This window comes from Apteryx rowi, unplaced genomic scaffold, assembly GCF_003343035.1.
Source record: "Apteryx rowi isolate R43461 unplaced genomic scaffold, aptRow1 scaffold_618, whole genome shotgun sequence".
In the NCBI taxonomy this organism is placed as follows: Eukaryota; Metazoa; Chordata; class Aves; order Apterygiformes; family Apterygidae; genus Apteryx; species Apteryx rowi.
The window spans coordinates 55688-77785 of NW_020450892.1; the positions used below are offsets into that span (position 1 = coordinate 55688).

The 22098-nt window shown below is 36.7% G+C and overlaps 1 protein-coding gene across 1 annotated transcript in view; it reads right to left on the bottom strand.

Moving 5' to 3' along the window:
• Positions 1-22098, bottom strand: part of KHDRBS2 (KH RNA binding domain containing, signal transduction associated 2) — a 315310-nt gene that overhangs the window by 21945 nt on the left and 271267 nt on the right. Inside the window, exons 6-7 of the mRNA XM_026083836.1 lie at positions 19532-19614; positions 2726-2784 (exon numbers count right to left, since the gene is read on the bottom strand). Coding sequence (XP_025939621.1) covers positions 2726-2784; positions 19532-19614 — 142 coding nt within the window. The remainder of the gene's footprint in view (positions 1-2725; positions 2785-19531; positions 19615-22098) is intronic.

Below are 22098 nucleotides of genomic sequence, written 5' to 3' on the forward strand. Positions count from 1 at the left end.
ATAACAGAAAACCTTTTCAGGACTGAGAACCAGCCTCCCTAAAGATAAGTTGGAAGAGTTTATCACAATGCATAGGAGAAAAAGAAATGCCCAATTTAGTCAATTTTTGATAATTCAGATACTGTTATATGACAGAATAAAGAAACAAGGACAGGTTCTTATGTGAAACTCCTAAAAGGCATGAAGGAAGAGGCACGGGTTGTAAGTTCATGCACAATAGGAGTGTGTGGTCTTATTCAGAGTTTGGGGGAATTCTGAATTACAGAGCTGTGCTAAAAGGGATTATAAAGGAGGGATATTGTCTTGCTGTGGAAGGTAAAACAAGATGTGAAAGTGAATTGGGGTGAACCAAAAAGGTAGTATTGATTTCTGTGGGATGGTGAGGTATGACTGATTTTATACAGTGTGATGATGAATAGCGAAACATCCTGAAACAGAAGCAGAGAACTGAGACGTAAAGGGCAGTGAGGGTGAACGCTAACCATATGAGGATGAGAAGGGGTGGCGCAAGACAGCTTATGGTTGGGGTGCGAGGCACTGAAACAATCAGTTAAGGAGAGAAGAACGTCAGTACATGTACTAAGAATTCAGTCACAAAACAAGAAAAGCACATATTCTATAACTCCATATATTCAATTACCTCCTCAGATAAACTCTGGTGACTTTGGGATAAAGAAGTTCACACACAGGTTTCCAGACTGCAGAACTAGCAAATTTACTAATTTGCTGAAGTGGGTGAACCAACAGGAACATAGACACTCAGATTTCAGAAAGCAGACAAATTGTAATATCGGAATAGTACTCCATTTTTAAGTTTATTGCAGGTTACTAGTAAAACCTATTCCAGAACTTTATATTCCAGTGTTGGCTCAGAAAGCAGTTTAAGCTGAAATGCAATCCCACAGTTCTCAACCAGTTATTTTGAGACAAGTCTCGCAAAGTGAACCCAGGCATTTTCAGTTTGTTTCAGCTGCTTAATGGAAAAAAAATGTAGCCTCACGCAGAGCATAAATTTAGTCATGATCCCACTCTTTGAACACTTTGTAAGCCATAGCTAATTAGTCTTTCCAAAACCCCTGCTGGGAAAGCAAGTAATATTATTCTAGTTTTACAAATGAGAGATGGGAGGAAGAGTGACATCACCTTAAATGGCTTGCCCAAACACATAGGGAATCAGTGTGGGGGAGTCTAGTTAAGAATTAAACACTGGCTAATTCTCACTGCTGGGCTCACACCGCGCTTCTGGATCACCCAAAGCCTTAGCAATGCATTTTGGGGGGATGGGAGGGTATCTGCAGACAGGAGGAAAGGTCTTTCATTGCAGATATTAAAAAAATAATATGAAGAGGAAACAAAACAAAGGGTAACTGATGCACACACATAAGTATGAATATGTTATTATTACTTGTTTAGCACTGAAAATGTGCTTGACTGCACCTTGTATTATCCAAATATATTGTGAATACTGATTATATACAAAAAATTAAGTTATTTCTGATTACACAATGCAATCATTTTGACAATGTCCCATTAATGTCTCATGATTTCTGTACAAATACAAAGGAAACTGCAACTTTGCATTACACTGAAATTTGCTTCACAGCTGAATGAATAAAATTATTTTTGCAAGCAACAATCCTTATATAACCCCTTAATGCAACTTTTACTACTAGTGTCATTTCCAACAGCCCTCATTTTTCACAATGCTTTGGAAATCACCATGTGAACTTACAATACTTTAGCAGTAATAGTAAATCAAGCACGATATTTACGTTGAACATACTAGGGCCAGTCTTTAAGCTGAGAATGGTCAGCATTTCCCTGTTAGTTCAGTGAAGATGTCTAAGAGTCAGGTTTGTTGTGCCATCTGAATGTATTGAAAAATGTTGATGGGTAAGGATGGAATAGATTCTAATTAGTCATCCAAACACACTGGTATCATTAGTATCAAAAAATGGACTTGGAAAATGGGTTGTACACATTGGAGCAATAGCATCTTTTCCTCTCATAGCTTCTGTTCCTGTGAAGGAGAACTATTCCTGTTCAGATACAGACCCAATGGGGAGAGGTGTAAGAAGCACAGCATTSCCTCCGTTTGCACTGCGTGATGTGGCATGAGAGTACTCCTTCATCACTTGGGGCAGCGGGAGTTCACAGGGTGGTAAAGCACCCTCTCCTTCTGCTTTGATTAAGCCTGCATTTGCCCCTGCTAGTTTCAGAGGTCCCTGGCATTGTAAAAGTGGGGAATTTAGGAGAAGATACTCTCTAGTAGATATTTAAAATTTCACAATGATTTCCAGGAAAGTAATTGAGATGTACAACTCTGAATCATTTGTACTAGCATTTCAAAATCTTATAAAACTTGCTGGTTGAAGTGATGCATATGACAGCAGGAGATGCATAGTATTGTCACATCAAGCAGACTGAAATTTGACACTGTGAAATGTATTCAGGCACTAATCAGAAACTTCAGTGTTGCTCTTAAAGATGATCTGTGACTGTGATTAACTGGCTTTGAAATTTTGATCAAAATTGACCTGCCCAATTTTCTGGTCCTACTTCAGAAAGTCAAATCTCACCCTAGAACTACACAAATCCATTTAGTTTGGGCCTTTGTAAAAGCAGAGAAAGGGGGAAAAAAAGGCGGTGGAAGTAATTTCTGAGTTTTCAGTGATAGATTTTTTTTTTGATTTCGCACTTTTCCTAAAGATAGAATAGGCCTTACCGTAGCTGTCATAARCTTCTTCACTTGTTCCGTGACCATAGTCATAATACTCAGGCACACTGTAACAGATCCAGATAGCCATGTTACTACTATCACAAGTAACCAACTCAAAACAAAAATAGAACACAAAAAATGAAATGTACTTTAATACTTTTACATATAGCATAATCTAGCTAATTTCAGGTATAATGATAGTTGAAAAAAATCATGAAGAAAAACGCATCAGTGACAGTAACAGCTATTGTAAAGCACATCACATCTCTTATCTACCAAGCAGAAAACAGAATTGTTTCTAAGTATGTAAACCTAGGAGATGTGACAAAGGTTGAGGACAGAAATTCTGTTTTCAAAAATAAGGTCTAACACATGACTATCCACTTTTTATTCACTGTTGTTAAATTACCAAAAGAGGTGCAAATCTCATTTACCTGTAATTCCAAACATTTATGCTGTATCAAATTCAGCATGATTTGTTTTCCCCAAAGCTGACTGTATTGTATCATATTGTATGGAACCTGTAAACTGCTTGTCTTTACTGAGGACACTGACAGCTCTTCAGCTTTACTCCTTAAAAAGAAAGTCTGTTTCCACTGCTTGAAGAGAGAAGACCTGATTCTCCACAGCCTTCTTCCTTATGCAAAGTTCATATTCAATGCTAATAAAATGCATAYGTAAAATATGCAAGGTTCAAGAAAGCGGAAAATCAGAGTCTCAGAAATGCTTCTTGACTGCTTTTTGTTAATTAACAAAGATAATATATGTTCATACTAACATGTGATCAAAACATTTCAGATCATAGTTACACCCTGATAATCAGCAGTCCCCGGCTATTACCCACAATGGACACCCAGAAAACTTTGACCTCTGAAGCATATTGAAATGGCAATGAAATTAATCACACTTTTGCTTGACTGCTGTTATTATTTATGGTTTGCATTCTGTATTTGGTACTTGGCACCAAATTCAAGATCAGACTAGTGCTGTCTCAGGTACCAGGCAGACATAACAATAATCGATCCCTACCCAGAAAAACTTATAAACTCCATAGATTTTATTATATTGTATTTCCTCTGTCTGCAGTGAACCAAACAAAAATATAACACTTTCCTCATTAATTTTTTGTTGTGGTCACTTTTATTTCTTTTTCCTTGGAGACCGTATGAGATGGACCCTTGCGAAAAGAACAGAAGCACATAATCAGCTCTATTGCACTATTTATAACATTATTGCTTTGGCAGTTTTCCATATTGGATTACTGTTTAAAAAATAAGGGCTTACACTTGAAACAGAAGCATAGTGGACAGTGGAGCATAAGTAAAAAAAAAAAAAAAATCACAAATATAATAACAAGCAATATGTATCAATTATTTTCTTAAACAAATTTTAACTTTGTTCACAAACTCATAACACTTAATAGTTATTCATAGCTATTCCCAGAATAATTTCTGAGAATAATTCATGTGCTGTAGCTGCACATGAGAGCACTGATTGCACATATTTGATATCTGACAGTCAAGCTGTTTTGATTTGGGACACATCCTTCCCTGACTGGCTAGGCACAGCTCTTACAGTCAGTTACAACTACAAATATTTGTGGATTTTTGAACAGAAAAATGCAACTATAATTGTTGTGTATTAATTTACTAATTTAGCCAGCAGTCATTCATGTGTGCCCATAGTATGCTGAAATACATATCAGACAGATAAAATTCATTTGCTAAAACAGTAGCAGAAAGTGGACATAAGAGTGACTTGAATGCAAATGAAGTTATTTCTTTTAAAGATTTTTCCAAGTGAGCTCATCTGAGCTCTATATGACATAATTACAGTAGAGAATTACCCTCCAGTATAATGTGAGCATTCTTCTTTGCTTGAAAAATAGTTACCCAAATATATGCACCCTCCCATTGAAGTGGTGCAAGGCATTTTAGAAACAAACAGGAAGAATACATCTTTTGTTCTGTTGAACATATTAAACATTTGGTAGTATTTTGCAATGATTCTAGTAGTCAGCTAAATAAAATTATGGAATTACATAAGGTGAAATAGAGCACTGGCAGTGTCAGGGTTAAATTATCTATCTAGTCATATCTAGAGAGCTTGTAGTTTAGACCTAACCCAATGTTCAAAACGTGCAAAACAGCCAACATACTACCAAGATCTGGCAGACAGCAGTATGAACACTCTCATGTAATACAACTACAGCATTTTGGCATATCGCCTGCCTTTCTGGGTATAGAAGGGTGTTGGACTAGTGAGTGGAGTTACAGGAGAAAAATAACCCAGAACTCTCATCTTCTGTCAATGGCTAAGATGCTAATATTTCTTCCTGGCACATTTTACAAAACAAGGTGACTGCGTCCAAAGGTCAGCTTTAAATTGAGTGCATTTGGGACCCAAAAAGTTATCCGTAGTTGTCCTGCTTTCAGTGGTCACTGGACAGGACCTGGAGCTGTTACCATCAAAATAATGTCCAGCAAAAGATAAAATTTGCAAAGTCAGTTAAAAATTCCTTGCTACATCATGGTTGTTGTATTTTTTTATTGGAGAAAAATACACAAACAAACATAAACAATAAGGGTGTAAGATAAAAATCCTACACAGTGAACATTCAGAACTTAACTGCATTATAAACTATAAACAAGGTTAGTATACAAACCATTAAAATAAGAAACAAGCTGTACTGTTACTGTAAAAAAGTAATTTGTTGTATACTGTATATATGATGTTTGTGAGCACAATACTTAACACATTGCTGAAAATGCCTAATTCATAGCACAATACATGATTGTTATCTAAGTTCTCCAAATTTATTTCCCTGAATAATATACATTTTTGAGAGATTTGAGCTGAAATGGTATTTGAAATTCCTTACTAGCTCATATTTTGATAATGTTTTGAACAGTACCTAAGTGAAGCAAATGTATTTCTTAGAATGAATCCGATTTACACTCACATTTTGTGAGCCAGACTGCTCATTCATTAATCTGCTCTATTGTAAACCCTGCTGAATATGYTATATATAATCTGTTACATGCATTTACTTGTAAAAGCTGTCCTCTATTTTTTTATTAAGCTGAACAATGAATAATGTTTATAAAATGTGGTCTATAGAATATGGCTTTACATAATAAAAGTTATTTTTAATTATTATACACAAATATATGTAATTCGCTCATATTATGCCCAGCTATGGAAGTAAACAGTCAGCAATGGAACTTAGTATAAATAAACTTGTTTATATAATTTTAAAGTTCTCAGACAGATCTTGGAAACTACAGTGATCATGAGTTCTAGAAATCTCAGGTTTTCTCGGCAGTGCTAATTGGAAACAAGATACCATTATCTGTCATTAGCATTCATTACTTTCAGCAACATGAAGTATAATTTATTTAAGCATATGCACCCACCTGAAAGCAGGATGTAATACATTTTATAAAACAGATAAGATTAACTCCTTAACAACTTTTCATCTTTTATTCCTAAATTTTCAAAGCATTGCACTATATTTTATCACTAGGCTTCTGAAACACTACGGTCTTGATTTGCCAAGACTTAGACTTTAGTAACTTTCTATATTTGCCACTTGTGAAAGAATTGATATATATGGGACAATGAATCTTAGAAGTTGTTTAATTATTTCTATATCTCAAATGGTTTTCAACCTCAGAAGCTCTGAGATAATTTTTCTCTACCTAGATGAAACTTTCACAACTAAAATATATGATTCTGTCCTTATTCCTGTTTTGCAGCCAAGAAGATTAATAATATGTGGTAGTAATTTATTTATGTTTATTTTTAATTTAACTATTGGATTTCGTTAGTGCTTTTGAACCAGTTATTTTTAAAGTTTTGGGGTCAAAGGTTCCATAAACTCATAATGTCTTCTTTTCATGCAGATAAAGCTAGATCAGTTTCAAAAAAAGAACAAAAATGACATTCCTTATTTAGAAGACAGGAATCTCCTGAGGTCCCTTCCAACCTGAATTATCCTGTTGACGGGCGAGTGAAGAGTTAACAGGACTGAAGTTTGTCAATTGATATGCAGAAGAACTGATGGCACAAGAGCTGACGTGCGCAAAGCTGTTGAACAGAGGACTTAACAGGACTAAAGTCGTCTACCAACCGATATGCGCAAGGACTGACGTGCGCAAGGCTGCGGAATGGCAGCATTAACAAGACTGAAGAGGTCTGCCACCTGGAATCTGCACGGACCCCCGGGGAGGGAAGAAACGATACGGAGGTGTTGTGGTCTTGCCTCGCTAGCAGGGTCCTCCCAAGCAGACAAACAAACAGTCCTGTGATTGTGAAACTCGCTAAAAGTCAGCAAAAGCAGTGTTTGCCCAGAGCCCCAGCCGTATAAAAAAAACTTGGGAGCTAGGAGAGCTTGAGCAGGGACGGGAACGTGACCTGACCATCCTCTCCGGCTGGACCGTGAGTATCCCCCCCCTCCCCTTTTCCTGGGACACTGGGTTAAGGTAACTCCTCGAGGTTGAGAGCCCTCTCACTAGGAGAGTGAACAAGAAAGCTTTCAAGTAGGGATAAGCAGTCCTTCCAATTAATAACGCAGTAATCGACGGTTTCAGGTTATCCTTTCTAAATTAGTAACTGATGGTTTTGTGTTATCCTTTCTAAATTAGTAATCGCATTATTTTAATGGATGTTACTAATCCAAGAACTTGTGTGAGGAAATAAGCATCTTTTTTATTATTATTATATTACTGTCTCAGTCGTTGCTATTGAACCTTCATAGCGTGACAGTGCGACACCTGTGTTCCTGTGATATGAGAAGGGCCCAAATACAAAAATTCTCTATTAAACAGAACTGGCTTTTAACTTCTGACTAACTGGGACTTTTTCAAGTTGACATTAGCTAAGAAAAACCAAATTCAAATTTGACTGTGCCAAGATCAAGGGAAACCACACAACTTGTTAGCCAAAAGGCTTTGGAGAATGGTGCTCTAAGGTAGTTTCAGCAGAGAACCGCAAACAGAAGAATTAAAAGTGTGGCCACAAAGGCCTGATTCTTGGGTCAACGAGCCGCCTGAGGGAAGGCTGATATTCACAACTCAGAGACCAATGGCTTTAGGTATGGGTAATAACAAAGTTAATGAAGACTACATTAGCCTCTGACCAATGTCTCCCTGCACCTGGAGGAAGCTGCTGGGAACAGATTCTGAGTTAGCAACATTACCATCTGGCTCCTTGGCTGCTCTTACAGTGTTTGTGCTATAGGCACTAGAACATTACAAGAATTGAAGAGCCTGAGTACTTCTTATTCCGTCATGTTTCTTCTTCTTCTTTTCACCATTTTTGTCCTTTGCTTTTATGTGCTGGGAGATGCGTCTAACTTTTTATTCTCTAATTGTGGAGCACAATATGTGRTTGTGGTCATACAATGGGCATGCTACTGGCCAAGGTTGAAAGATACAGGAAAGGGCTCATCTGCTTTAAATACTATTAGGACATAGTTCCATATAGCTGTCTAGTGAAGTGTGTTTTGTAGCCTGTCTTGAAGGATCCTAAGAAATGGAAAGCTTTTGATTAAAACCTGTTGAACTAGAACTTTAACAGATGTTTTTTTCCTGTGAAGACTATATCTTATGTTACTTTCTCAATGTTTGTACTTTTTACCTGGAAGACTATACTCTAGAATCTTAAAAGAATCTTTTATTAGGTAATATTAAGGAAAAGGCCAATCAATTTAAGAAAGATGGTTTTAGTAAATTTGGAGTTACAATTCAGTCATTAGATAATAATCAAGTTTCTTTTGCAAAGTATTTGAATTGGTCTAAATTAGAAATTCAGCTGACAGTGAAGTTCCATAGTTCAGATTCATAATCAGACCAAAAGCTTCCAAGACAGCTCTGAAGAAGTAAAAGTGACTCTCAAGATACTTCCTTTTTTGCGTTGTGGTGCTCACCAATGTGAAAGTGAACTAATACTGTGCTTTAGGAGTGGCACTCTCTGAAGGGGGTTTCCTGGCCTTTGTCAGCTTGCAGTCAGCATCTATACTTTATACCGATACAGAGAAATCAAACTATAGCATTCCTTGTAGCTATAGCCCAGTCTGGTACAGCTTCAGACAGCATATTCTCAAGTCAAGCTGACACCCAGGATGATTTACAAGGATGTCTAAAGGTGGGATTCAATCATTTAGACAAGACTTATCCTTTCTTTTTGCTTTCTTCAAATGGATACTGTCTTGAACTCCTGTCTCATCTCTCTCTTTCTCAATATCCTTTCTGTTGAGTAATCCTTGGAGTTTACAGCCTTCAATACTGGTAATTGATACAATCAAATACTCAGCTTCTATGCTATTTCACTATTTCAGTTGTTTCATGTAAGGCTGTGGTTGTAATATCTCATAAAAGAGGAGGGAGTCAGCTGAACTGAATGCGCAGTTGACCATGAAAGAAAAGCTGTTTAAACAAAGCAGTATGCCATCTCTTGGAAGATAGTTAGGTGACCAAGAGTTGCATTCACATGAAGTGTAATATATACAATTTTTATAACATAATATTTCAGAACAATTCATTGCAGAAACATGTAAATAAAGAAATAACCCTCCAAAGAATTTGAAAGACTTCCAACTGGACCATCTCTACTTACAGAACATAACATCTAAAAGAATGATCAGAAATCTTTTGAATGAAGGAACTTCTTAAAGGATTCAGCCTTAAATCACAAGTAGCCTCTACTGGATAGATCTTTAGAACTAATGGAATAATATGGTGAACAGTTTGGTCAATTAAGTCTCCCTTTTTCTAAAAGCTCAAGTTTGATAGTATTCATACTTTTAACAGAGAATAATGCTTCCCTTTACGGTATTCCCTGGATTTATTCTATAGCTTGCAACATGCCTGAAGTTAAACTAGATCTCATCTGTCTCAGCACTTTCAGATGTTTGATTTCATGTTGCTGCAAATCTGAACTTTTAAAAAATGAAGCCAGTAGAGTTATACAAGCATAGGAGTGGAGAGACATCAGAGTGGTAAGATGACTTTGGGATCTGAACTTTTTGCATAATCTGAAGTAGAAACCAATCTGTCATTTATTTGCTATAACCACAGACAAACAGTGATTTCTGTTCAAGTGTTCTTATTCCCTTTCTACTTCTTTCATATACACAGAATTATTGCCAAATATTTCAGAATATCATAATAGCATGTCTGCAGACATGCTATTTGCAAAGGGAATGATGCAGAATGATGCAGAATTCTAGGAACCCTATCAAAAGATAGAGACTATAGCAACGTATCTAGGGGTTATTTCTAGATCTATAGAAAATTTTAAATTTCAGACAGATGTATGGAGGAAGAATATCTTCCAAGAATTTTAGGAGAGATGCAAGTGATTTACAGAAAAAAAAAACTTTTCTCTACTTCAGAGCAACTAAATTTGATTCTATTTTGCTCATTGAATCAAATAAATGAGAAGTGGCATTTGAAAACAGTTTCTGATGATGAGTGCCATAAGTGGATTGCTGTGAAGTTACATAAAATGTTGTATTCGAGGCTTCCTGGCTTGATTGATTTCAATGGTTTGGAAATAAAATACTGGGAAATCTTTATTTATGAACAGGTGGATATAAGCACAAAGCCAAAATGAAATATGACAAAGTATAAATACAATGCATACTGGTATAAATGGAGAGAGTGCACAGTAGAGAAAAATCACAAAGAATATCATATTTTATTAACAACCAGTGTAACCGCTCTGCCTATTGCAGTTTAGATTACATCTGTATGTCTGTATTTTACTATATAGTAATATTCTGATAGAGAAAAGTGGGTAAACCTGTGATCATGTCACCAACAGATTTAAGCATGTGAGAATCTACTAAATAAATTAATGATTACTCACAGGCCTGCCTAACCATCACTTTAAAACTAAGGATAAAATTAAATCATTTAACTATAGATATTTCTCTCCACAACTAGTCTGCAGGAACTTTTTACAGAGCAAGTAGTTGCAAATAGTGGGAATGGTTACAGAGTATTTTGCTTAAATAAGGGTATCTGATCATTGCTTATGCATTATTTAAACTCATTTTACCCTCAAGGAAGATTATAGACCTTTTTCTGCATTTTCCTTCTGAATGCAATCAGAACATATAAATCTAACAAATGGTGTTTACTAAAGATCCTCAGCAAGGCATTAGGAAAGGGAATATGTAAATAGCATCGTGAGTGACTCAGCAGCAACTCTSTGTCTAACTCTATGTCTGACTATTCAGAAATATTTGCTCAGTAGTTATYTGGTAGGCAATTAAACAGCCCCCAAATTTATTTTTATCCTGAGCATATCTTCAGYCTTCTGCCTGGAAATGCCTCCACAGCATTGTATCTGAGGATTCAGTTGGAGGGAGGGTAGATATTTGAACACCAGAGATAGGGAGCACTAGAGACACTGTAAAGAGATGGGAACTTCCTTGAAGTCTATCATCAGGTAAGGAAACTGATAGGAGATAGTGGGAACTGTGTAGGCTTCCCCATTGTCTAAACATGCAAGAAAGCTTTACAAGGCCAAAGATGAAATATAGAAATAGGAACCAGAACTTATCTGTTATACAACAGCACTAGCCATTTGTTACTGGCAAGGGCTTTCTCAAATAACAGTTCTGATTAGTTTTTCAAAAGTTTTGAAATGAAATTTTCTTTTAAAAGGCTATAACAAAAACAATTCCACTTTTTAGTAAGGCTGTTAACATCTGTTTATCCAAAGCCTGAGACAGAATACGAGAGTCATTTCCATCATACAGGTAGAAGCTTTTCAGGAATTTTGACTCAAAGGTCTCTGAAACAATAATAACAATAAAATGAAATGCCATGTCAATCAGCTACTTGGATTGCTAGACTTTATGATGGTGCTAATGAATTAATGCTGTTACATCCCTTAAAAGGACAAAGCAAATATATAAACTGGGTAGCTCCAAGGCAACTACCACATCAGTAAGTTATGAGGAATCTGAATGCTGTTGCTATCTGTCCCTGAGATCCACAGCAGAAGACTATTCACAGTTCACTTTTGCCTCTTGAAGAGTCTTGACAGACTTATTTACTCTGATCATGACTACACATGCCAAAGAAAAGACTGAGAAAACATGTTTTGGCTATAATTTTGCATAAACTATTACTCTGGCACTGTGGTAAAGAGTCCACTTCAGTACTTGAAACTAAAATGCTTCACATGAGTTGGCTGCTAGGTTCATTTCTTTTGCAGTGATAAATCAGATTAATATAACTCTTCATTCTCTTGTTATTCTTGTATCTAAGATATTTTCCCCCTAAATTTTTTGCCTCTTTTCAATAAAAGTAAGGAAAGAGACAGTCTAAAACAAAAAGTTCACCCTGTGGTGTGTTGCATAGTACGATTGGATGTATTATAATCTTCATTTTGTGTACSTTTGTGTGTCAAGATTAAAATGCAACCTGTGGAAGATTAAGAGCTGATCATTATGAAATCATGCTGAAGGAATGTATTAGAATTACTTACTGCAATTTAAGACAACATGCTAAACATATGAAAGTCAGTATCTTACTCTAATAAAAAGAAATTTTGTACATTTACTTTTCTAGTGCTTGAAACATCAGATTTACTTTGATTGTTCAAAAAAAAAGGTTTCTATTAGTCACACAAATCCCACAAATCAAGCTGGAATTTGAAAATTGGGTTACTTTCTTTAAAACAAAACAGCTTCCTCAGTCCAATTAGACTATCATGTGTTATCTTGAAATAAATCTATTCATGTATGAACAAAACAGGCAAAAGTTAATAGGAAATAGAGCTAGAAGAGAACTTATGGTGTTACCTGGTTCATTTCACCTACCACTAAGCAGACACAAATTAATTTACATCATTCTTTATTGAAATTTATCTAAAATGCTTTTAAAAATTGGCAGTGATGGAGATTCCAGAGCCTCCCAATCACTCTATTACTGAGTTTTCCYATATTTAGAAAGCTTTTTTTGTTACTGAAACTTAAGGCTATCATTTTTTTGCTGAACTCCAAAGGAACTTGGAGAGAATTGTCCCTTGGATAGYGTCCTTCAAAGGACAGGTATTACCAGCACAGCTATGTATTGCTACCTTTAGAAGTGTACTAGTCTAAAAGAGCTATTTTACCTGCAGCATGGTGTTTGTGAAGATGTCATCTCTGAAATTATGTATACATGCTAGGTCTTGATATCTGGTGGTCAAGCAAGGGTAACCAGAATGAATTGGAACTCGGGTAAATACACACTGCTGATATAAGTAATTCCTGAAGATTCAACTGGATAAAATATTCTTTGCTTTACATCCTAAATCATTTTGCAGCATGTTTCAGTGCTGAAATGATTGCACATTAAACCACATAAGTGATGTGGGCTGAACTGTGGTCCATGTTATATTCCTGCATATTGGAGCAAGTAAGTGATCCCTAAATCTCCTCTACTGGCAGCCCATACCATAGAGAAAGGAGCTGTAAATACAAGCTGTACAGTAGGAATGAACTTAATAATAGAAACAAAATTAACCAGGAAAATAAAGTTTCTTCTCCAAGTCATTAACTTTTGGTATAATCAATCTCAGTGGTTGAATGTGCTTTTGAAATTTTCAGTGGATCTGAATTATTATAAGAATTTGAATCAGAATTGCAGAGCCTCTTACAGGTTGAATTAGTAGGTTGTTATRACTGTATATTTATTAATATTTAATACATTGTTATGGACATAGTCATACTATCTATGGAACTATCTGCCATCGCAGTAAAATGGGCATAGGCAGCATATATTTCCTGAAACATTTTTTTCTCATTATATTTTTGTTATTAGCATAGAGAAACAGAAGTCCAATGGGACTTGCACATGACAGCACAGTCATAGGGATCAACCACATATAATTACACMTTTACAGTTAGATATAATTCATTTAGAGGAAAGCTATGCCTGTCAACTTGATGTTCTCTGATGCTGTACTTTTCCTTTCACTCTTCTTCAGTCCTCTAAGAGAAATTCATACTGGCAATTACCTAATGGAATGTGTGCAAGTCTTCAGATCATGTAAAAACTTAGAAGTTATTTCAGACATATCAATGTCATCTTTCTTTAGGTTAAGATTTAGATTCTGTATTGCTATTTAACTTCTTTAAGAGGAAGCTGAGAGGTGTCATAATGTATAATACATTCATTCTTGCATGAGGAGCAGAGGTTTGGATGTTCGCTTAGCAGATGTAGGATGGGTTTGCAATGTGTATTTGACAGACAAAAGATAATCACCGCCCCAAAACGACCTGTATACCAGCATGGAACACGTGTCCGAAGGACTGTTGCCCATAGTATCATGCAAAATATCTGCAAGGTTAGCAGCAGACATTTTGTCAGGACTTGCTTCAAGGCCCTAAAATGGGGGTGCTATCATTAGTGGGGCTAGGTCCATGCAAGCAAGAGAAATAAAGAATGCCTTTCATGTATTTCATCTTGCAGCATAGAGCATAAATGAAGATATGTTATAATAAGGCCTGTGTTGCTGTGGGATAGGATCTGTAACTTAGTAATGGGTTGCACTGTTTTCATCCATCTTTTATCATTGAATTATTTATTCTTCTTGTCAGTATGTTACAGGTTTTCTTATATTTTGCAAGTCTATTTAAAGCTTAGAATGGGAGTCACAGACTCTTCTTTCTTTAGTAAGTACCCACTCACCAACTCATTTTGCTAGCTTATTAGCAAAAGCCAAACAGCAGAAAAACAAGTCAGCCAACCAACCCTCAAAGCCATTGTAGATATACCAAGTACCTCCACAGAAAAGAATTGACCAACGTGTGTGTGTTCATGACAAATGCTGTTGAACAGGGAAATTCTATAAAACACAAATTTTAAGCTTCAAAGGACAATTGTTGATTTCTTCCTTTTCTCCCTGTCAGACATGGTTGTTTACGCTGCATATAGTTGTGTGGGTAATGCACAAGTGGATTATACAGAATATATCCTTTCTCGTTTGTCCTCTAGCCAGTCAGTCCCAGGTTTTCTGAGCATCTCTTTTGGCTGTGGGATATGGTACCTTTGAAATGAAACTGCTGGTGCTGCTAATGACACAAGGGGTCAATGGTGATGACTACAGCTGTGGTAGTAGAGCTGAAGGCTACACTTGGCTGGCCATCAGGGTTTTCAGCTGATTCATCAGCAACTGATCCACTTCTGCAAACTTATTCTATTGGTCTTGGCTGAGGAGTTTGGCCACACTTCTCATGCAGTACAGTCCAATTCCCTATCAACCACTGGGTAACCAAAGAGGCAGATCCTCTCACAAACCATTTCATCCTTTTCTCCTGGTGATTTAGTGTTCTCAGCCCATGAATCCTGGACAGAGGTGGCGGTTCAACAGACTGATAAGTTCCTGCTAAGAAAATCAAAAAGTTCATTATATTTTGAAAACTAATAGAATCCTCCCATAAAGTCTATGTTATAGCTGAGCTGGAAATCTTTACTTCTACCATTTTAGAGTTCTCTTTTATCACTTTGCTTGTTGTTCTGTTCAAAAATGGCTTTTAATGCAGCAGAGCACAAAAAATCTTGTGGTAAAAATCATATTTATTTCTTTAAACCTACATTTCAGCAGGACTGGAAAGGGAGGACTGTTGCCACCAGATGTTCTAACATGGTCTGAAGGAGAGGAGCTACTGAGGATATCAGTGTGCTTGAACTACCAAGAAGCACCAAAAAGTGGAAAACAAGGCCTGCATAAGAATGACATCTGCCTTAGTAATGGAAATTGGGCATCATTGGATAGAATGGCTCACTGGTGATGGTCGAATATATTTAAACACCTGTTCCCCTATAGTAAGCTTGTTTCATCCCAGAATTCTGTTAGTCAGCAAGAACATATATCTTGCAAGTTTTTAAGTATCAAGTGCAAGGGCAGTGGAAAACCTGAATGAATATTAATTGGTTGCTGAGATGAGATGCAACTGCTTGAGAACATCATGCTAACCCTTACCTGCTATCTGCTCCTCATCAGTACAACATGCTGTGAACCAGTAAAACAGGGATGGCCATCATATTCAAAAGGATTTTACTTCCGAATATCATGTCTCACATTTATATTCTAAACTAGAGTGGTCAGATTAGAGGTTTAGGAGCCAAATCTAGCTGACAGAAAGGGTCTGGTGTGCCTGTGCTTGCTCAGATACTTGTCACTGTGAGCCATTTTCACACTTGAGTGGGAGGGAGAGGAGGAGAGAAGAAAAAGAGGTTCCATGAAGCATCTCCAAATGCAGTGCAACATTGCCCAGGGGATCTCAGTCAAATCTGATGTCTGCCTCTGCCCATTGAAATGGTTATTTTCTTGTTCTCTGTGGTCTCAGACAATGCTTTCATTTGAATTACCTTAAAAACTGTGTTTTGACATCAGTGTGAAAACATTTCTAAAACCAGCAGTKTTTCTAAATTTTCTTGCTAAACCTGTAGTCCTTAACTGAATCTTGTAAATAATGATTATAGACATGGTTGGAAAGGGCAAACAGTTATTTAAATAAATATTTGTCCTCAGATTTCATCCTGCATTCTGCATAGTCATTATAGGACAGGAAGATGAGCAGGAAAAAAGGTGGCTTTAGCAATGTGGCTGTTAGCTAAAGCAAGACATACCTCATGCAATATAGACTGCAACATTAGCTATACTTGGCATAACCCATAATTCTTTCATTCCTAAAATTACAGTCTCCCCAAACATAACAAAGATATGAGTGGTACACTACTTACCACAGGGAGGATTTGCTGCTCCAGGGTCCTGCTGTCCTCTGTCTTCAATCTGCTTATTGTGTCCATTTCAAAGTGGTCTTGAGGTGTTAGCTCATTTAGCTATGCAAACTTATTGTGGGTTTCTGCCATTCCAGTCTGGTTCTGAGACTCTTCCAGGAGGGACCCCATTCCCCTATCTTCAGTCTAAAAATCAGACTGCTGTCATGAAGGACCTCTGGAAGGGTGGCAGTGGTAGAGTTCTTTGGAGAAGGACCTACACAAAATGTGTTGCTGGACATGTTGTTCCATCTCTGACCTTCAGTATGAATCTTCAGATAATTGTACATAAAAGTACAGACTGTGTTATCTTCACCTGCAACTGGATGATCTTGCAGCTGGGTATTTTTGGTGCTCCTTCTAATAAATCATAATCTTATGTGTTAGCACAATAGTGTGTATTCACGGCATGTTCATTTTCTCTGCTGTTGGCAGAGATGAAGTTATAAAAAAATCTGAATCAGGCCACTCTTGGACAATGAAGGACTAAAGGACCCCAAGGCATATAAATGGGCAGAAAGCCTCTGCTGAGCAAAGGGGAAGTAGATATAAGGTCTGGAAGACAAAGGTAGAGGTGACAGTGGTAGTGGTGGCAGGCTATCTGAACACTACCTTCACACTGTGAATTGGGTCAGTAGAGGAACAAGACACAACTTACTACGTGCTTTAAAGCATACTGAATTCAGCTTGCATTCAGTTCTCCCCCCAGTGTAGTTTTAAGGGTTTAAAGTGAGGATGAGATTAAGGCTTGGTCAACATGTGTGGTGAGACAGCCAGTCAGACCAGAGTTCAGACCTGCTTTATGGCTTTCCATATTAATTTCTTAATGAGTCATACAAAATGAGTGGAAACAATTGCCCTTAACATGAGCAAAACTCTTGCAGCTCTCATCGCATTCCTTAGGATTTCAGTTAATCCCTGCAGATGGCAGCAACAATTATATTTCTCTCTGAGAACATCATCTACAAGGTTTTGTTGCTTTTTCCCTACAAACCACACACTGGATGATCTGGATCAGTATTCTGAAGGGGTACAAATTATCTTCTTTCTTAGGTGTCTACATTATATGTCTTGCTCAAATGATCAGAGTTATATCAATTACAAGATATGAGATTAGGAGAAAACTTTTTAGTATATATACCTATCCTAATATTTTGGTGATACTATTCTATTGTATTATTTTTGGCAGGCTCAATAAGGAGGCATTTCTGTGAAACAAAATATAAGATACAGAAATCCAAATTGCATATCTAATAGCTCATTTGTTCTTTAAATATCTGAAATCTCAGTAGTTTGTTACTCTGCAAGTACTCTCTTTGAACTCAATGGACTAGTTGTGGCATTCAGTAATACTCAACATGGATAAGTGTGACTGTATATCCTGCCATATATTATAAAAGAAAATGTTTCAGTTGCAGATTTGAAATAGATTAGGCATTTTGGAGGTAGCTCACATTAGTAGAAAATACATTTGACTACTAAACTTAATAGGTGTTTAACTGACAATTATTTGACTCATAAGTTTTCTTCTTGAGTCAAATTATTGCTACTAGTTCTAGCTTGATATATTACACTCCTCATCAACTTGATAAATATGTCATTTCATTATTGGGGACATCAGCTTGCAAAGAAATTACAAGTTAATTCATATGATATAAAACAATGTCATAGCAGGCAGTTTTCTAACTAATTATTATTTTGAAACCATAGACAATATCTCCTGTGACAGTTCACTATTGTAGCAAAAAATGGGCTGAAYTCTTTTCAAAAAAATTGGAGTACATTTGACAACAAGAATATCTACCTACATAGTGACATGATGAGTGCAGCTAGTAATGTATAATTATTTAAAAGTGTGTTGTTAAAGTATACTTGAAGGGGTTCACATTTAGGTGTGACATCCTTTTAAACATTCTTCACTGGTTATAAAAATACTTACAAAGAATTTTTGTATCAGCTCAAGTGCCGTTCACTACAGCAGTTATAGAGATGAACATAATTCTGGGAAGCATTTACATCAGCAAAGCATTCAGCAAAAAAAGTGGTTAAACAAAAAGCAAGTTTAAGGCCCTCTGGTCTTTAAAGTGCAAAACTCTGTATGTACATAAGCATCATTTTCTTTTCTGGTAAGAATCACAGTAATTCAATTAAAATCTACTTCTTTTCTTGTTAAAACTTTGGCTTTCTATGATCTGACATCTATCCTTAGTGATCAATCAGAGCATTTTCTGAATAACTGGCTGAAGCACTCTGTTAGTCTTCAGCTTAACTATGAAAAAGATGTCTTTTTGTATTTAATAAACATGGACCAACTGTAGAGAGAAATATATGCACATGTGTGGGAGGTATGTGTAGGTAAAAAGTAATCATTTTTGTTGCCTCTTTTTAATGACATGAGTCATAAAAGATGTCAATATAATTCTTTCCATTATCTCACACAGCAAGGACATAAAATAAAATATCCAGTCTTAGTTGCTTTTATCAATTCTGAAAGTTGTTGAGAAAGTATCTGGCAGAAAGCAGATAGTTTCAGTGTTACCTCAGGCAAAAATTCCATTTTATAGTTTTCCTTGAGGGTGGATGCCAACCAATAGTAGGTATTTGYCATCATCATTACTTTTATTTATTTATTTATTTGTTTGTTTCTGGTTTTGCCCAAGCATTATAAAAACTATGAAATATGAGATGCCCTTGGAGACTTTGCACTACTAAAGGAAAAAAAAATGCACAGATAAGGTCAGAATAAGATCAGGTAGTAAAATGGTGTAATCACTTGGTTATTTTTAAACTACACCTTAATTTGCAATGATTTGAAAAGTCTCTCTGTGATTTTTGCTTCATTTGAATAATTCTGTATATTAACTCTGACCACCATTACTACTTTTTGATAATTATTTAAAATATTGTGAGATTTTGTGAATTTAATGTAGAAAATAAAATAGGAAATTTATATAAAAAGCAAGGCAAAAGAAGTGTTAACTCTAACAGTTTCATTGAAAGTTCACATAAATTTATAAACACTTACCTTTGTGTTTGGGTGGCATAACTGTTGTCATATGCCTCATAGCTTGGATCATCATATTCACCCCCATATCCATCATCGTATCCCTAAGGGAGAAATAAAACACCATAACTTAGAAGACTGATAAACCAAATAATATTATCAGGCTGTAGAAGTAATCTGCATTAATGTACACATGCTGTTTGCCCAGTGTTTTGTAAAACATGCAGCCTTATTGACAAGAATTGTGAACGAATATATGTTAAAGGCTACCTGTATGTTGCAAATGTAAAGAAAGCAGCTTCTCATTTGAAAACTTAGTTTATCTGGATAAACTGCAATGTTTGTCCAAGCCACAGTGCTTCAGCAGGATCTATTTAGCATACTGAAGAATGATACTGAAAACAATTGTTTCCTAGCAATTTGATATAGAAATGGTCCCTTAAATAACTATATGTGAAAAATATCCACTGAAATGAGCAAATGACTTATTTGGAGAGATAYTCCATCTGAAATGGAGAGATACTAATAACTCCAGAAGGCAATTCTGGTCCTCTGATGTCTGAATCCTTCTACTGAGGGAGCCATGGGCAAATGTGATYTGTTGTAGCTGCCTCTAGACCAAAGACTGTATGGTAACTATTAAAAAAAAAAAAAAAAAAGGAGGGGGAAGAAAAAGACAGAGAGAACCCAGGGAATGACTTTGGATGTGATAGAGAATATGTTCATTCACTACACAACAACAAAGTAGGCAAGAAATGCTGTATGGAAACATGTTCTTTTTCTCTAGGAATTTTAGATATTTTTAGTTAACAGAAACCAAACACTTTGCAGTCACAAGAAAGTTCTTCTGTTATGGAAAGTGCTAAAGGAATTAGGGGGGATTAAAAAATCTTCAACAAATATTAATTATAGCAGAAGGCAATTCAGTCCTTTTCCACAAGCTATCCAAAATTTTGTTAAGTTGGGGCAGAAAGGATTGGATGGGGAAGCTCCAAAATAACAGGAACCCAGTAAACAACCACTTCTGGTAAACTATCATAATGATGCAAAGTACAATGTTATTTTGATACCTCATACTTTTGAATTGAACTAGACTTCACTGGTACTCCTGATTTCAAGAAACCATTCAAAGGAGAAGGTGTTCAGTTATGTCTCCTTAGGTCAAACATATTGCATTTGTCTACTGGTCTGGTTTCCTACTGAGGACTGAGTGTGAGTGCGGACTCCAGGTGAGAGGCTTCACCAGAAAGGGGCTGAGCAGCCTGAAGGATGCCCAGGAGGCCGACTGCAGGGGTTGACTCCACCACTCAGGCCCCTGCTGCTGCCTACAGCGAGGGAAAGCTTTTCTGGGCAGGGGAGGGGAGTCCTCTTAGGGCCTGTTCTGCGACTGGTGAATGACCTCTTGCAGAAACCACAGCCCACACAAACCTCATCATCTTCCAGTTGAAGGGCAGGTGCACAAGTTTGACTTGTCTTCATTAATATACTCTCATTACAAAAAATACAGTTAAACACAGATACCCCTGCAGACCACAGTTATATCTTTAACATGATATCACTAAATACACAATCTTGCTTCGGGGGGACAGGAGGAGAGAAACAATGAACCACACGAGACAGATGTTAGTCACATTGATCAGTACACAGCTGGATGGGATCCAGCTATTGTGGAGATGAGGGTGATACAAGTTCCCGTATAAAGTGGAATGGCTAGAGGAAATGCAGTGCAGCGTGCTTACCCACTATATGAGAGACCAGGAAAGGGAACAATTACAAATTAGCGCTCTCAGTTCTTGATGCCTGAGGTGGATCACCATTCAGCACCAGTAGGACAGAGAACACTTGTTAATACAAGACACTTTTGTTGGTTCATGTTACATATTGTAACAGCCTCCCTAAAGGCTCAGAGCAGGTCAATATAGTGCTAATGGTTCAAGTAGAATGATTGGAAAACAGGGCCAGAGTAAAAAGCACAATACATCTTTAATAAAGAAAAAGTATTTTCTGGTTAATGTTCTGTTACTTGTGTTGTTTTGCAACAGAATTATCTTTTAATCCTACAGGTGAACTAATTATACGTGGTATATATTAGCAAGTATGATATAATGTGCCCAGGCAACCCTGTTCCAAAGAAGCTTTCAAGCATCTAGAAGAGCATTTAAAAAGACATCAAGCATCTAAATCTGAAATGGAAATCCAGAATAGTTCTGCTCATATCATTAAAGTTCCTCCAATTCCCCGAACACTTTTTCTTCTGTTTAACCTTCAGTTCCTCAGCACCAACAGCTTTAATATTTCAAAGCATTTCTTGCACACACATTTTGAGAAGCTAGACATCCAGCTCCCATGTAGACCCTGTGAGGATCCAGAAGCTACTGAATTTGAGGACATTCAAATACACATATACCATCCTTTCTGTGTGATGAGGACTTTGCTCACAGGGGTAATTCTGTATTTTATCCAGAGACCAGAACCCAGGATGCCCTCTCCAAATGCAGTGAAATCTTTTACTCAGCGACAGAGTCTGGCTCTGTCATGCACTCTCTAGGTCATTAGTCCTTATATTAGAAAAACATTAAATTGATCTA